The sequence below is a fragment of the Electrona antarctica genome (genome assembly GCF_951216825.1).
Source record: "Electrona antarctica genome assembly, chromosome: 6".
NCBI lineage: Eukaryota > Metazoa > Chordata > Actinopteri > Myctophiformes > Myctophidae > Electrona > Electrona antarctica.
In genome coordinates this window covers 1,891,965-1,908,880 of record NC_136811.1, presented here as the reverse complement: position 1 = coordinate 1,908,880, position 16,916 = coordinate 1,891,965, and the positions used below count along the sequence as shown (strand labels likewise).

The 16,916-nt window shown below is 40.9% G+C and overlaps 2 protein-coding genes across 2 annotated transcripts; both read right to left on the bottom strand.

Annotated features, from left to right (window-relative positions):
* Nucleotides 1-1,202: 1,202 nt before the first annotated feature.
* Nucleotides 1,203-6,546, bottom strand: LOC306925262 (pancreatic secretory granule membrane major glycoprotein GP2-like). Its single transcript, XM_079503990.1, has 6 exons — nucleotides 6,331-6,546; nucleotides 5,737-5,876; nucleotides 5,234-5,476; nucleotides 3,495-3,645; nucleotides 2,957-3,041; nucleotides 1,203-1,424 (listed from the first exon to the last, which is right to left on the bottom strand). The coding sequence occupies exons 2-6, from the start codon at nucleotides 5,802-5,804 to the stop codon at nucleotides 1,405-1,407; spliced, it is 567 nt and encodes a 188-aa protein (XP_079360116.1). The 5' UTR covers nucleotides 5,805-5,876; nucleotides 6,331-6,546; the 3' UTR covers nucleotides 1,203-1,404.
* Nucleotides 6,547-7,329: 783 nt separating this feature from the next.
* Nucleotides 7,330-16,579, bottom strand: LOC306924328 (hemicentin-2-like; the record flags this gene model as incomplete). The annotated part of the gene is made up of 9 exons (XM_079502820.1): nucleotides 16,417-16,579; nucleotides 14,255-14,325; nucleotides 13,653-13,811; nucleotides 11,319-11,441; nucleotides 9,389-9,560; nucleotides 8,830-8,936; nucleotides 7,978-8,098; nucleotides 7,526-7,867; nucleotides 7,330-7,361 (listed from the first exon to the last, which is right to left on the bottom strand). Exons 1-9 carry the CDS (start codon nucleotides 16,529-16,531, stop codon nucleotides 7,330-7,332), a joined length of 1,242 nt encoding a protein of 413 aa, XP_079358946.1. The 5' UTR covers nucleotides 16,532-16,579.
* Nucleotides 16,580-16,916: the final 337 nt, after the last annotated feature.

Genomic DNA, 16,916 nt, shown 5'->3' with positions numbered 1-16,916 from the left:
GTCATGTCGGTTTATTGTTATTGTAATTGTTCATGTAAACTGTAAAAAGTGTCCTGTAAGTCCATATGGGCTGGGCTTCTTCGGAAGCATGACACTTAAATAAAGAATCAATCATCAATCATATAGGAAGGAGATCTCACGCCATAGGCCTACTCTGTTGCGAGCGGATTATTTTCACCCGCCACACTTGATTAACCATGTAGCAATCTGGGATTTCTTGTGAATGAAACGTGCAATACAAATTAAATGTATTATTATTAGGGCTGGGACTCAATTAAAAAATAATGCAAATAATTTGAGGCACTGTAATCAATCAAAATTAATCACATTTTAACCGCGTATCAATATTTGACCTGAGAAGCTTTTTTATTTTATTTCTTTATTAAAACAGATTTTGGTATATGAGTGCATCAATGAGTGTGTCTTTATTTATAAATATGTATTTATAAATTCCCCATGCATCCACTGGGCCAAGCAAAGTTGTCTGATCGGCTTCTTCTCCCATTGCGTGTACTAGGGCATTCACTTCTAGTCATTTTTACTAGTTGACTAGTTGCCTAGTTTACTATTATTTTTATTTTTTTCGGGAAATAAATATTTGTACATTTAAAAACTGTGTACATTGGAGACTATAACTATAATCTACCTGATCTTGAGGCCTACAATATCGGGGGAAACCCCCCCCCATTTTTTTTTCTTATCAACTAGTCAACTAGTACCAACAAGGTCGACTAGTGGATTCACTAGTGGCTTAATGCCCTAGCGTGTACCGCTATGATCGGTACGCCTGACATTTGTCCAGTGAGAAAGGTTCTGTGGTGCAAAAACTAAGAGCGATTAAAATGTGTTATTTTTTTTTAATCATGTTATGGTTTCTGTAATTAAGTAATTGATATTAATCATTTCAAGTCCCAGTCCTAATTATTATATCTATCCTATCCTATCCTATCCTATCCCTCCAGCTCCTGAGTGAAATACCTCCATGTCTCAGACTCTTGTGCGTTCTGTGTTGGTATTGACCTTGATCACATAGTAGCTGATCTTTGTTTGTAATCTATAGTTACTGTACACCTAAATGACCTTGCTTTAACCATAACTTACTTATCTCATTTTATTTATTAGATATTGACATGTATATATATTGTATTTATACACACTATCATCACCTAACACAAAAGGCATAACTCAAGTAGTATTTTATTGATTGATTGGGATTTGATTGTTGAATATTATATAGAAAATACATTATAGGTAAGATCATAGGAACCAGAAGAAAATTTTGTATACATGTTGACAAAACTAAATGATTTAAAAGCATTTTAAAGTCTTCATATGAATCACAGAAATCCAAAATTGTATTGATATATTTGGGACTCGTTGCATCATTGAAGAATCCCCTCTGTTTCAGTCCACCACATTTCCCCCTGAAGATCCGGGGGACAAAAACAAAAAACGATAAATATACTTCAAGCAGCAACTCAGAACTTATTTAAATGCATTTAAAATCATTTTCAACCCAAAACTATTAGCCTACATCTGCAATGATTGGAGGTGGTCTCCCCTACACTTCCATTGGGGCATTCCAAGATTGGTGTCACTTAGGAGACACCTAGTGGTTGACAAGTGATACTGCACAAAGCTCAGCAAGTTCCCCAGGCCAAGCAGTGACTGCCTCTAAATCTGTGGCTGCAGAAAATTCGCCTCTAAAGGCTCATACATAGTCTGGATTTTCGGTGGTGAGGTGACCACCGCTCCGGTGGTGAGCTGACCACCGGAGCTGAAATAACATTGAGCGGTGGTGAGTAAAAACAGAGAGAAGGGCTGGGGCGGTGGTTTGCTCTTCACCGCGGCTTGTGACGTCATGTTGTAGTTCGGTGGTCACCTCACCACCGAAAAACCAGACTATGTATGAGCCTTAACTCTGACAGCTTCCCCAAGGTGGCATACCCAGAGATATAGAACTCCACGATGTGACTATAATAGATTTAACCCTGTAACACCCAGCGTTGCAATAATACAACATATTTTAATGAATTGATTAATTAATTAATTAATTGATCAATGATTTATTTTCTGTTCTTTTTTCACCTAAACGTCATCATTGATGTTCATTGCAATGCCATTGGTCATGATATTTGCATATAAATACCCCACACAGAGGCTGAAATTCACACAAATTAAAAATCTCTGGACTGGAATTTTGATTTTCTTTTAACCAATGACCTTTGACCTTTAACCCTGATAAAAGTAAAATAACTGTAATATATGTTTTTTGTGATCATTATAATGTCTAGAACATGTTTTATTTATTATTGTGAAAGATATCCCCCAAATGTAAATGAAGTATAAGTATTATACATGTGCATACAATTAGCAAAAAAACTTTTCTTTTTTTTTTACATAATTTCCTCTGAAAAGTCCTAGTAGTAAAAAGTAGTAGTAAGGTTGAAATCTCTTTTTTGCCAGTAGAAATTAATGTGACTATAATAGATTTAAGCACTCATTTGTCCCTCTGTCAATCAAAATGCTCAATCAGATTGCCGAATGGCAGCAACCGTAACTGACCAGATGCACTTTATTAAGGGAATGTGTGCAATATCTCAGTTTATTTTAATGTTGGTTGTTTCATGGTGTTTTTCTTTTCTTTATGTGAATGTGTTATATGTATGCAGCTGTGACTCTGTCTCCAAGACAAACTTCTCCTTAGGGAGACAAATAAAGACAACCTTGAACCTTCCTGTTCCGCTTAATATTTACATTTGTTTGATTAGCTTGGCAGCAGATTTTAATCACAGTAACACATAAAAGGAGCCAATAAAAATGAGAAAATGAAACCGGGGGAAACAGGGAATGGGTACGATGCCACTTTCTGGAACCTGGGACTACAGTTATGCACAGAGTCTATTGCGAGGTCCTGGTAGGACATAATTGTAGCTTTAAAAATGTATATACTCACAGGTGATTGGTCCGATGGTGAGAGGTTGGATGTCCATGGTGCTGGAAACCGAACGAGGTTCCCTTCGGGCCCTCCCCAAGCAGACCTGCAAAAAGATGTAGCGATGGAAGTGAGCCGGGTGTATCGGTAAAATAAGTCAGTGGTTCCCAAAGTGGGGTCCGGGGACCCCCAGGGGGGTAAATGATACAAACAAAATGGACCCTTATGGGTCTGTAACTCAGAGTGTACAAATGTGTTTTACAATACAAATTGGGGTCTCAGAGATAGAAATGCCATTAAATGGGGTGTCCGTAGCCTATTGCATATCGGGTCCTTGAAATTAAAATGGTTTATAATCACTGCTAGAGCAGAGAAAAAATTTCTCTTATGGGGGACCCTGGCATATATTTTCAAATGGGGGTCCGCAGACTAATTAGTGTCAATTTGGGGGTCCTTGACGTGAAAAAGTTTGGGAACCACTGAAATAAGTCATGAGGCGGCAGCACTTCAAAGTGACCTGCTGTAACATTCATGACGTGAGGTATAGTGTGAGACTCACCGGAGCGCAGGAGGAGGCCGTGTGGTCACACAGGCTGACGCTGCAGTGAACGTAGATGTTTAGGTAGGGGACCTGGAGCCGAGCAGAGAAACGAGCCTGGAGGGACGAGCCGCTCTCATCAACTCTCACCTCATCGCGGTTGCTAGGACACCTTGGAAGCAAGTGTTAATTATGACAGCAAATTCTGATTCTGTCTTTTGAGTAACACACCATTTTGTTTATTTCAGATCAGATGGAATGGAATGGAACTGCGAGTATATGGCTGCCTTTCCATATGCTTAAAGGAGAATTTCATGCTAGAAGGCTTTCTTACCTTTATTTGTAGTTGTTACGTCCCCACCAAAGAGATCCAGGTGTTATTTTGTGCAAAAGCGCATTAGTGGCTAATTCCCCTACCATAAGCCCTCAATGAATTGAATTGAATTGCATTGAATTGAATGGGGCATCGGGGTGTTGTGCTAATTTGCTTATTTCCATCGCTCAAAAAAAAACACACTAAAAAGGCACACTTAACTACTTATTTCGATGGAAATAAGCGAATTAGCACTAAAACCCAACCCCCATTGAGGGCTTATATTAGGGGAAATAGCCAATAATGCAGTTTTGCACAAAATAACACCTGAGCTCTTTGGTGGGGACGTAACAACTACAAATAAAGGTAAGAAAGCCTTCTAGCGTGGAATTCTCCTTTAATGTGGCAAAATCATCTGATCCAATGTTATTACAATATAATACGATACAACAAATGAAAGCAGGCTTCCCAAGGAATATGGATAATTTACATTAAAAACTAAATGAGAAATGACCGATCTATGGCTCAGCGCGACTTGCATAATATGGATATGGATGACCTAATTATGACATAACACCTGGACTTATGACGTTCTTAGTCTTTGGAGTTTTAATTTTTGACAGAAAATATTTAGTCTTTTGAATAACACACACCATTTAGTTTTAGTAATCTGAAATCGTTTAGTCTTAGTCGGATAAATATCAAAATCTTAGTCTTTTAGTCTTACGGGGTAGCCATACACTGGGGATGGAACAGAACCGCACCGTCGGCGGAGTGGGGATTTCCATATATATATATACTTTTTATCCTCTGTAGGCAGTTTCGTAAAAGAAAAAAACATTTGCGGAGCTTTCGCACAACCTGCACACTGCACCTTTGCTCGGTCGGTGTAGCCGGGTTCCAGTGATTATAGTGGCAGCGTGCCGTTGTGGACTCCCGTGGACTCTGAGTGTAGCCCGGCCTTATAGTCAACAAAACTATAGAGCACCGAAGTCTGACGTCAATATCGGTAGAGGGCGCGAATACACAGGTTCATGTACTTTTTATTTGCATTGTAATCCCCATAGGGGGATTTTAGATCGCCTCAAATAAGAACTGTGTTTGCAAAATAAACAAATCATCCAGACCGCTTCACTCATGGATATGAAGAATCAACTGACTGAAAACGCTATTGTTACTGCTACTACTGAATTAGTTAAATTTTTGCTAGAAACAGACTGTATCATACATGAGTGATTGACTGTCGCAAACGATACAGAGACACCTCCCTGACCATAACGCAGAGACAGCACTTATATGAAACGATTTTAAGACGACCCCATGTTATTCTCCATAGAGAAATTACTTCCGTGAACCAGGCAGAACAAGGGGATGAGCCAGTGACATCAGGACTTCGGCGCTCCAGAACGCTGCCTGGAAGAAAGACGTGCTGGTCTGTCATACATACTTGTTCTGGATGAGGAAGTGTCGCATGGAGTCATCATGGCTGGACGAGGCAGTGGCATAGCAGTTGTCCAGGAGGAGCCCAAAGCGCTCTTTCTCGGTCCACTCTACAGACACCCCTACATGCATGGTAGAACCCCGTGGTAGGGTGACCGGGCCTCCTGGGTAAGGCTCCGTGTAGTTGGAGTAGTGGAACAAATACATGGAGGCTCTGGCTTGCGGACCCAGACCGGAAAGGGCTTGGACCCTGGAAGTGAAAACATGACATTTGTGTCTGTTATCTACTGTGTTGTAGTAACTGAAACAAATCAGTTTATTTTGGGATATCATAACACTTGAACAAAGAACACTTGAAGTCATGTAACTGGCAGATGAGAGATGAACACAAATATAATTTTACAAAACACATTGTTAATATGGGTGTTAACTACAGTATCTATACCTACCTATCATTTTCGTAACAATATGAACTAACTTTTAAATGAAACCGTCTATTAAGTTACTCACCGACCGAAAAGCACATTTAGGCTGGTCTCTGTGTCCAGAGGATAGGCACAGGAGAAGGGAAATGTCATGGGAAGACTTGAGAGAGGATTTGCAGGGTAGACAAATAAAGTGTTGGAGTAGATGGCATGAGTGCTGTTGGTCTGAAAGACAAGTTAGATGGACAACCTGAGCAAGCAGGTGAGGACTAGTATGTTTATTACACATCATTATACATCATTGAAATATATTCAAATCTAATTAATTATTATTAACAGAATTACTTTCATAATCTAAAAGTCTGCAGTTCAACCTGTATTAAAACAAACAGAGATGGGCATCAATCTCTCAAATGTTCTGTGGCCAACAGTAGCCATCTGAGCGGAACTCTAATCAGCAATACAAAAGTTATGCACCAGGAATAGACAGGAGAGAAATAGAGAATAGCATAGAATAGAATTGAGCCCATTTATCCATAATGTATAAATGATGGATTAGGGGTCAGGACAGATAACAGCCTTTTCGATGAGGGGTCAGAATAAATTATGGAAGTTATTCGTCTCAACTGCTCAGTTATTGCCCCCACAGCCACGTAAGAATCAGCAGACGAATCCTCACTGTCAGTGTGTTTCCACAGGTGTCAGCCTGGCGGTCCACTCGGTACCACACCGTCCCGTCATGCTCTGTGGAATGTGAGCAGCTGCGCTCGTCCAGGTGACCAGAGGATCCATTCAACCCGTAGGATACTAGGCTAGCCAGTTGCAGGCCAACTTGGATTTGACTCGGACCACATACAAGTTCAGCAGTTTGTAATGGATGGGCTGAAAAGAAGAAAGGTTTTTGCGAAAATGAGTCTCTCTTGTATAGAAATACCATAATTATAATGTGTTACAAAAACAAAAGCAGGTAGAGCCCCTAACCCCATGAATTAATCTAAAGGGAATCATGTAAAAATGGCAATAAATAAATGGCAATCTTAACAATAAAGATGAAAAAAGTCTTCAAAGCCCACAAGAAACTTTTCTAGTTCACAATTCATAAAGTACAGAGTGAGAGGAGCTTATTCAGTTGTTTTGTTTATGGAATACCGCAGATGTTGCATTTACAGAATAAATACTATTAACTGGTCAACTAATCAACAGTGGCAATAAAATCTGCACGTTTCCTCCCATAACTGAACATATACAATTCTAAATTATGCTAATAATGATAGCCTACCTTTACTTATTCATACCTTCACAAACAACACCAGCATCTTATGGTGAGCACAGTTGTGCATCCCAAATCCAATTGGGATTTGTGTTTGTTTGTTTGCTTTTAACCACCAAAAAAATAGTATTAAAAGAGAGATTTACAACTGAAAACCAACTAGGAGACTAACTAACAGGGCATTTGAACAGTGATGCCAGTCACAATGGGGGACAGGGTCTCAATTTGTGGGACGCCTGAAAAGTCTTGGAAATGAGGGACTGTCCCACGCAAAGGGGGACATTTGGTCACCCTAATTAGGGATAAAACAACTGAATGAAGCCAGTATTAAGTAAAGTAAAAATAAATCGGTAGTATACCCAGGGACATAAAAGGGACACCACATAGCTCCTGCAAAACATGGAAATTCTAATCCTTGCCACACTGGTAGAGCCAAACACCTATGAATTAAATAAAAAATCACACTTGTGTGATGTGCACGGTGCCTTTCATCACAATGATGACGTCTTAATTGTCAACAATATGATGTCCAATCATGAGGCTGCAGCACAGCTCAAAAACAATCATGTAGGGATTATGTTTACAGATGGGAGGAGATAGTTACGTTCGGTTGCAGGCCGCGCTGTGGGAGAGGATGTGGTTGGAGACCTCGTAGTGACCACAGTGGTTGTTGTCAGGGCTGCCCTGACCGTGTTGGTATAACTGACAGCTGACAGCCTCTGGAAGTGGTATCCCTCATCATCCTCCCCAGTCACCTTGATGAAGAAACCCTGGGAGGGGGTGTGAAACTCAGGGAGACTCCACAGCCCTCGGCCACCCCGGTCAGAAGGCATTGGCACGGAGAGATTGCGAAGTGAGTGCCCTGAACCGGACACCAGCTCCACATAGCTGAGCTGGCCCGGGGGGCTTAATCCTGTGAACTTCAACAGAACGTGCGCTGGAACTCCTGGGAGAAGGGATGAAAGGACATGATTAGTCACCTTCTTCCACACATGATCTCAGCTAAATGAGATTTGCCAAACACGCGAACAGATCCAACGCGTGCACAGTCAGTACCTTCTATAGGCCTCTCCCTGGTGGAGCTGAAGTCAGAGGTGGGTGCACTGGAGAAGCCAGCACGGAAGTCTAGATTGCTGACACCCGTCACCCTCAGAGTGTGCTGTCCACTGCTGCTGACCTGGAAAAATAAAGCTTAGATATTTACTGGTCCTGTCATTATCAGTTGGTCTATACTATAGACCAATAAATCATGATCAACTCTTCAAAAACAATGCAATACTGATATTTACATACACAATATTACTGCATACTTAACAAAACATAGATTAGTGCATACATTAGGGATAGGGTAGGCCTAATATTGCCTATAATAATTTTGTTATTAAACCCCTCTGCCTCTGGTGTGTCACATTTGTTTTAAATGCTAATTTTAGTCCTGGGTGGTATGGCCGACTTGATACTGTAGCCTAGGGCATATTTTTCATGTTATTTTAACAACATTTTAACATACTTAAAACACATATTGCAGGAAAAGAGAGATTTACAACTGAAAACCAACTAGCAGACTAACTAATAGGGCATTTGACAGTTACAATGGGGGACATGGTCTCAATTTGAACACTTACGCCTGCCAGCCACAATGTGGGACAGGGCAGGGCGTCTCAATTTGTGGGACGCCTGAAAAGTCTCGGAAATGAGGGACTGTCCCACGCAAAGGGGGACATTTGGTCACCCTAATTAGGGATAATGCAACTGAATGAAGCCAATTAATTTAATTTAATTTAATTTAATTTAATTTAATTTAATTTAATTTAATTTAATTTAATTTAATTTAATTTAATTTAATTTAATTTAATTTAATTTAATTTAATTTAATTTAATTTAATTTAATATTTCCTGGGGCTATACCTTCAGATTCCACGCTCCAGGTCTGGGGAACTTCAGATTGACGACAAGAACTGAGTTGGAGATGTTCAATAGCTCGGTGAGACCTTGCTCCACACCAACAACGTGACCTACAGAAAAACAACAGACAAAAGTATCTTTTCAATTAAGAAAATGTTTATTCTCGTCTATTGTTTCCCCTCCACACCAAATATCTTTTGCAACACGTTGTGAGCCTGTAGAATGGCTATTTTCACTGAATGTTCGCCCCATAATACGGACACAGTTCAAAATGGTTAAACTTTATAAAAATGTGTTGTCTACCTATAGAGATGAATGGACCCACACTTTCCTTAAAGCAGCTGATGATAGCCGCCATAAAGGTGTTACAGCATGCCATAATCACGCATCCATTATGGCAACAAAAATCAGCATAATGTCTATGTATGTCTAAGACCCTAAAGCTTTAACAGTAGACCAGCCAATATGCAGTAAAGTTGGGACTTAAGGATGGCTCCATGCATACAGTTGACATTCTTGAATCAAACACGAAGAAACTTTGGCATGAATCATCTGCCTATACCGAGGGGATCTGTGAGCTGGATCTGCGGCGCCGGTCCACTGAGCGACACGGTGAACTCTCTCAGGCTGGGGTCAAAGGGCAGCTCCCACGTGTTTTCCTGAGCACCGTCGTGGTTGGAGGACAGCAGATGAACCTTCCGGGCCTGAAGGTTCTCCTCCACCCACTTCAGAACCTGCATGGGAAGTGGGCGTGCATGGGAAACACCATATAATGGTCAAAGACAAAGTCCCGTCAGGGATTCGCAAAGAAACAGTACCATGCTGGGCCAGGACAGGAAGGATGAGAAGGTGAAAAGGATGAGAAGGAGAGAAGGTGATGGCCCAACCTCCTTATAACCCCCTCCGATTGATATATGTGTATTTTGATGTATTTGTATTTCATAGTTATCGTGTCTTTGAGATATCTTAATAACTTTGGCATGTACATGACGATTCCTTTGGCAGCTTTTTCTTTTTTGATGCCCAGTTTGTGTGTGTGCGTGTGTACCCCATAGCAATGATTTGATTAGCTGAGCATTAATGCTGTAAAAGCAGGCCACCCCAAGCACTGTAATCAGTGATCACACAGAACACACTGAATATGGACGAAATAGCATTGCTTTGATGTAGAAAGATACATCAGAAGCTTGTCTAGAAGTATGTACGTTTTATTTTTAATGTAAGACCATTCATTAGAAACATGTGACGAAGACCCACTAATTAAGTCTAACTGTCCACATTGGCCAGAAAATGGTCCCTTATTCCCAAACTAAAGACCACTAATGGTCCCTTATTCCCAAACTAAAGACCACTAATGGTCCAGTGACATAATCTAAAGACCACTTCTATTGGTCTATTAGTATTTCAGGCTCCTACTTGGCCTCACCCCCCGAACCCCTGCCCACTTTGACAGGCTGGAATGGCTTAGGGTTGACGAGTACAGCATCTTGCAATGGGTCTGGTCCACAAGATTCGATACACCACCAAGATACCCATGTACCTGTCTAAATACTTCCTTAATGTCAACGAAGTCCACACCCACAACACCAGAGGGAGTGCAACAAACCATGTACAACCCAGATTCGGCACAAACAAGGGACTCAATTATTTTCGCTCCTATGCCACCAAATTGTGGAACGCCCTACCAACAGTCATTAAGACATGCGAATCCCTTGACTCCCTTGACCGCTCTCAAATGGCACCTACGGACGGCTGCAATTCGAAACTGGCCCCCGAAAAGTCTGAATTCCCCCCCCCCCCTTTTTTCCCCTCACTGTATATGTCTTTTTTCCCTTTTTACCTCCTTTATGATGAATTCCTGTTCTGTTCTGTTCGTTGGCTATATAGAAGTGTCTATTTGTACGTCTCTAAATGTTTTGATGAATTGAACAACGTGGACCCTCTTGTAAACAAGTGTAATGCTTTATTGGGTCGTCCACTCACAGTTCTTTGTATTGAGTTGTGCTTGAAATGTACTGTAATTCTGCAAACTGTTTATAAATATCTCAATCAATCAATCAATCAAAAGTCCAGTGACATAAGCACGCAATTCATTTCAATCACTTTGTAAAATCGGTATGGATTATGGGGAGTTAACCCATTATGGACGAGAACCCCTTTTGGGGTATGTTTTGTCATTTTTGAATAAATATAAATACAATTTTACAATTTGCCCCCACACACATTTAGCTACATACAATGAGAAAAGGAGTCGGGACTATATTCAATTTTAAGAAAGAAACCACACCCATGATTCTGCTAGTTCTGCATGCATTGCCAAGCATCGATTAATTAATTATTAATAATGAATGACCATTGTAACCTTTTTTTAAATGATTTATTACCAACCCTATTTGACTTTTCTTTTCTTTCTTTTTTTTTTAAATGTGATCTTTTCCTTACCTGGGATCAATAAAGGATGGCCTAGGTCTGTATATCCTATACCCACTCACCTCATTGACTTTGTCTTTGCCCAGGTTAAAGACCTGTCCAGAGGAGCTGGCTGCAATGTCCTCGTAGGCTGTGTAACCAGGATGAGTGCGGTCCCCACAGTCCCCAGTCAGCACAAACACCACCTTAGAACCACACAGTGAACAGAAGACTTGATTGAGCTATATATTATTATTATTATTATTATTATTATTATTATTATTATTATTATTATTATTATTATTATTATTATTAAACGCTCAAATGATTTAAGTGTTGAATAAAGGAGAGGATGTTACTCTATTCATTACTGTCTTAAATTGACTAAGGCCATTTTCACACCCAAAGTTTGCTTAGAAGGACCAAGGACCAAATATTTGCATTTTGATTTTGGTTCGTTTGGTGTTCACACAGGACTTTGTAAAGCGAACAAAATATGTAAACAAATGACACGTGGACATGTTAAGCGAACATACATGGTGAAAAAAAGAAAATAGGTCATTTTACGAGAGAAAAAGAAGAGGGGAAACCACTGTCTACAATTTTTGGGCACAACCTTCAGTAGTTCAGTCACACAGAGAGAGAAGAGAACAGCAATTACATGACGGGTGCAGTACTTTAGTTTGACAAGTCATTGGTCCGAAAAACGACAACCCACCTCAAACCCTAACCTAACCATAACCGCAAGCACGGGAGCAGGTGCTAGTCCGAGGTGCGGACGCATGTCGAACCAATGCTCCGTCGGACCATAGTATGCCTCCCTTACATGACAGCAACAACTTGCTATTGCATTCATTCTTCATATTTTTTTAATAAGCCAAATAAGAGCAACAGATGAACTAATGTGCTTGCTGCATGCAACCGGAGACGTATAGCCTATACAACAAGCCATCCCAGGGGTGCGTTCGGAAATGCGCACCGGGAGCGCACTCGCCTATTAGTTTGCAGTGCACAGTGCGCTCAGTGCGCTATTTCTGAACGCGCCCCAGATAAAAAGGACATTTCTTCCATGTGCACCTTAACCCGATTACATATAATATGTTATTTCTGTGCATCAAATCGGCGGGGAATTTGTCATATTATGGTTTAAACTTGAAGCCGTGCTGGTCAGTAGCCTATGCTTCAAGTCAGAACAGCTCCGCTGCAGCTAATTGAGTTGACCTAGTTTCACGTCTATAGAGCGAGACAGGATGATTTTAAATATTTCTCTGTATCTGCGTGACTGCGTCTCTCCCATAGAGCTATATAATATCGGGTCTCTCCCCCCATATGTGTGCGCGCGCACGACACACACACACACACACACACACACAGACGACAGAGAAAAAAGGAGGGGGCACAAGTTGAAATAAACCTCTCTCTCTCGCATGCATTCATGATGATGTAGGCTTAAAATGAACAGATCTACAAGCTTACATACTGTAGGCCTACCATACGGAACCATACATACCATTCCGTGTCGATAACTTGTACGTCTTGTAGGCTTGTGGCTATCTGTTATTTTTGCACATGTGAACCACGCTGCAATTACATTTGCGCTGCACCTCCTAGGATGCGTGTCTACTATATTATAATCAGCTGGCAGCTGCTGTCATATATCAATAGTGATTCCCGTAAAAACATGCTTTTATAACAAATTATTAAAGCAACCTCACAACTCTATAAAGTCCGAATGCGTTCACACCAGTAACGAACAGCACCTTGGTTCGTTTGGAAGCGGACCGAGTTTGGCCTTTTTTGGTTTGTTTATTTGATCCGCACCAGAGTTCGGATGCACGTTCACACCAACCGAACCAAAGGGGTAAGTGGGCCGAACCAAACATGTTTGAAAGTGCCCTTGGCTTAAAGGAATAAATTAAAAGTTTTTGTTAAATAAACACTTGACCTCTTTTATACCATTTTGGAACCGTTAGGAACCAGAATCGATAAGCAGAACCGGAACCGGTATCGGACTCATTTACACTTTAGTAAACCTAGACCTGAGTTGGAGTTGTACTCCTGTTTCCCTCTACTACACCAAATCTCTCAAAAATAGCTGATCTACAAGCTCACAACATGTCACAAATGTTCCTCCCAGAATAGAGAGAGGGTACCGTATGCACTTGCATAAAGTCAATGGCAAATCGAGTGGCAAAGTTGAGGGGCAAAGTGAGTTTAACGTTGTTTAACATTGTTTAATACAATCAGATAAGACTTTTCAGTTTGGATATATGGGCTGTCAAGGCCGGAAAGTAGTTTTTTGCCACTCAGTGGGTGTTCCTGCATTACTTCCAGGTATGATGATGATGTCACGCGCATACCCTCCAGTCTATAGGGATGCTAAGGTTCCAATGGATAATGCCTTGTGCTGTACATACCTGTGACTGTCGTTGCTCCACCAGCTTCAGAACATCTGGTTTGAGGTGATAGTCCTTGGCGCTGGCGTCAGCGAAGACATAGATGAAGGACCGAGGAAGGGAAACCTCCAGAGCCTTCTTTATGCCTCCCATACTCATCTCAGGACAGTCCCCTCCACCCTGTCAGATTCAGTCAAAAAGCCACCGATCAAATCACATTGATGAAGTACTGTTCTGTGAAATGCACTGATTTAATGAAACAACTAAATACATGGAAATATCATGTCAGTAGTTAACCATTGTCAACCACAGAATCATAATGTCCCTGGTTTTATTCAATTAAGAGACCTGTGTTGCAAGATTCCTCTCTATAAACTCTCCAAACTAAAATTAAATGAAGCAGAAATTCAGAAAACTGCCTAAATTGTTATCTTAATAAAAGTTAGATTGGATAGATATTTATGTACACTTTATGAATACAATACAACACAACACAGGAAAAGCCACAGTGAAATCAATGTGGTTAGGTTATGAAAATGTAAGTATATATATATATATATATATATACTTATATATAGGACACTATATATATAGTGTCCTCTGGTTTTGGACCTGGTACTCACCGCTACAGACAACTTATCGAGGTCCTGCTGGAATTTCTTAGGGTCTGTCGTGATGGACACAGGGCCAATACCTATGAGAAAGCATTGATGAGACCTGATATTGTACACAATTTTGTTCCATATGGTCTGTCATGTGGTCTAGAATTCCTTTACTATCTGCGTCTGTACTAGGGCTGACCCAAAAAAATCGATTAATCGACGATCGATCGATATGCACGGGAATCGATCTTGAAATAAAAAATCGAATAGTCATTAAAAAAGAAAAGCGGCCGCTTTTGGTCCGCGAGCCGGCCCCATTTGGTCCGCGAGCCATGCTGCATGCTGGCGCCTCGCAGACCTCGCAACGCCTCCTCCCCTCTCCCCCCTCACTCGTGGTAACAACAAGGAAGTCAACAAGAACAGCTGCAGCCTGCAGTCATGCAGTGTAGAATCCCTGATTCTGGATAGCCATCCCTGATTCCCTGCCACTACAACCCCTTCGGATTCGGAACGCATCTTCTCCAAAGCGGGATTTATTGTCTCTTTTCTGCACAAAAGTACGGTAACTAACTATAATATTGCACTCTCAGAGACAGAGACGCTTTTTAGGTTGTGCGAACAGTGCGGCCGCACAGGGCCTCACGGAGTCGCGCCTGCGAGGTGGCATTTTTTGTATTCGTTGAAATGGAACGGCTTTAGGTCTCTCTCTCTCTCTCTCTCTCTCTCTCTCTCTCTCTCTCTCTCTCTCTCTCTAAGCAATTATCTCTCTCTCTCTCTCTCTCTCTCTCTCAAAGCAATTCTCTCTCTCTCTCTCTCAAAGCAATTCTCTCTCTCTCTCTCTCTCTCTCTCTCTCTCTCTCTCAAAGCAATTCTCTCTCTCTCATATTTCCATTTTGCACCAATATTATACTGCCATGTCTTAATACAGTGTTGCTTTTTACAAATAAAATAAGCAAATTAAGAAGGATGATCACAAAGTTAGTGTGCTACTTTGATGGGAATGCGACGCGACCTGCCTGGGTGCTGTGCGAACAGTGAATCATTATATAGTTTCTTACCTTGTGGCTCGTGCTGGTTTGAAGAAAGAAGAATTATAGGCATAATCAAATTATAATCCAAGGTTTGTTTGTCTGGAGGATGGAGATCCAACACTATGTCATATTATTAAAGTAGGCTAAGTAAACTTTAAGAAGAGCTGGTCAGTGAGAAGCTGCTCCGCTCTGGTAATTGATCTGACCTATATTTGCGCAACTGACTGGCATTTGGTAGCCTAGTAATTATACTTATTTGGCAGCACCTGCAATTCAGTAACCTACAGGCATTTCAAAAGGCTTTCATATGCTATTACTATTTTTTCTAATAAGGTTTGTCCTTATAGATAGAAATGTGATAATTTTTGTATAGTTTTGGATATTAATTAATTAATTATTAAAGCACAGGGCCTCGCATTTCTCCCAGGCAGCTCTGATTGCGTGCGCCTCGCAGCAAGCACTTGTCTCGCTGCTGTCATAAAGCCTCGATTAAATGACGCTTTATTTCAGTTAATTTTACGGCAAGATAAGGAAAATGCCTTTCCTTTACACTTGCGTGTGCTGTTTCCACGAGTTTATTTCAGTTATAAATGCAAAATGCCGTTCATCGTGTGTGTGCTGTGCTGCTTTGGATTATATCTTTTTTATTTGAGAGGTAATGCCTGTGTCAGGCAGTTTTATTTAATGTTGACTTGTTACGGTCGGATGTTTTATTGTAAGCCTAATTATTTGTGCGTCACTGCTTTCATGAAGGCTGCTACAATTGGGCGGATTGGGTGAAAGCAACAATTGTTGCTTATTGTTAAATAAAATAATTGAGACCAATCCAAGCATGCGTTTCTCTCTGCTATATCGTTGTTTTATTTATTTTAAGCCTAACACCGGAGCTCCACCGGGCGCGTCAGCGTCGCGTCTCCATCACCGTCAGGGAATGTTCCCTTTTTAATCAATGAAGGGTGGCTCGACTGCCTTACAGATGTTTTACATTGAGCTGTTCAAGTAAACCTTTATAGCCTACTGTAGAACTCGATCAACAAAACGGTGTAGCAATTTAGCAAAAATGCTGTTCCTCTAGACTAGACCATGATGTAAATGTAATCTAAGGAAAACCTTTTTTTCTTCACTTTATTGCCATGTTTAATCGAAGGCTACCTGGATCATGGAATGGGACCAGCACAAAGTTCTGGACGGGTCTGGGCTTCCGGCTGAGCGTCCTCTCCAGGATCCGAGAGGCGCCCTCTTTCACCTGCCTTATATCGTCTCTCATGGAGCCGGTCACATCGATCACAAAGGCCAGGGTACTGGATTCATCATCTTTTTCAAGGACACAGTTGATACAAAGCGCCAAGACCAGGCAATTTAATACCAAACAGGTATTATTAACAGTTATACATCTACTGCATCTGTATGCTACAAGGTGACTGACTGAAAAACACAATAAAAGTAAATAAAAGGTATTTTTTTGTGTGTGTAACTTGACCCGACTGTGACTTTTCAGTTTCCCACTAGATTAAACGTTTCTCAGTGAGTGATTAATTGGGGTGGGCCGAGAGAGACTCTCCAAGAATGTTACCAACTTTTCTTTAAAGCCACCACGCTGTGTCTTTATTTTGAGAGTCGAATTATCAAAAAAGCTGGCACATGATGTAATT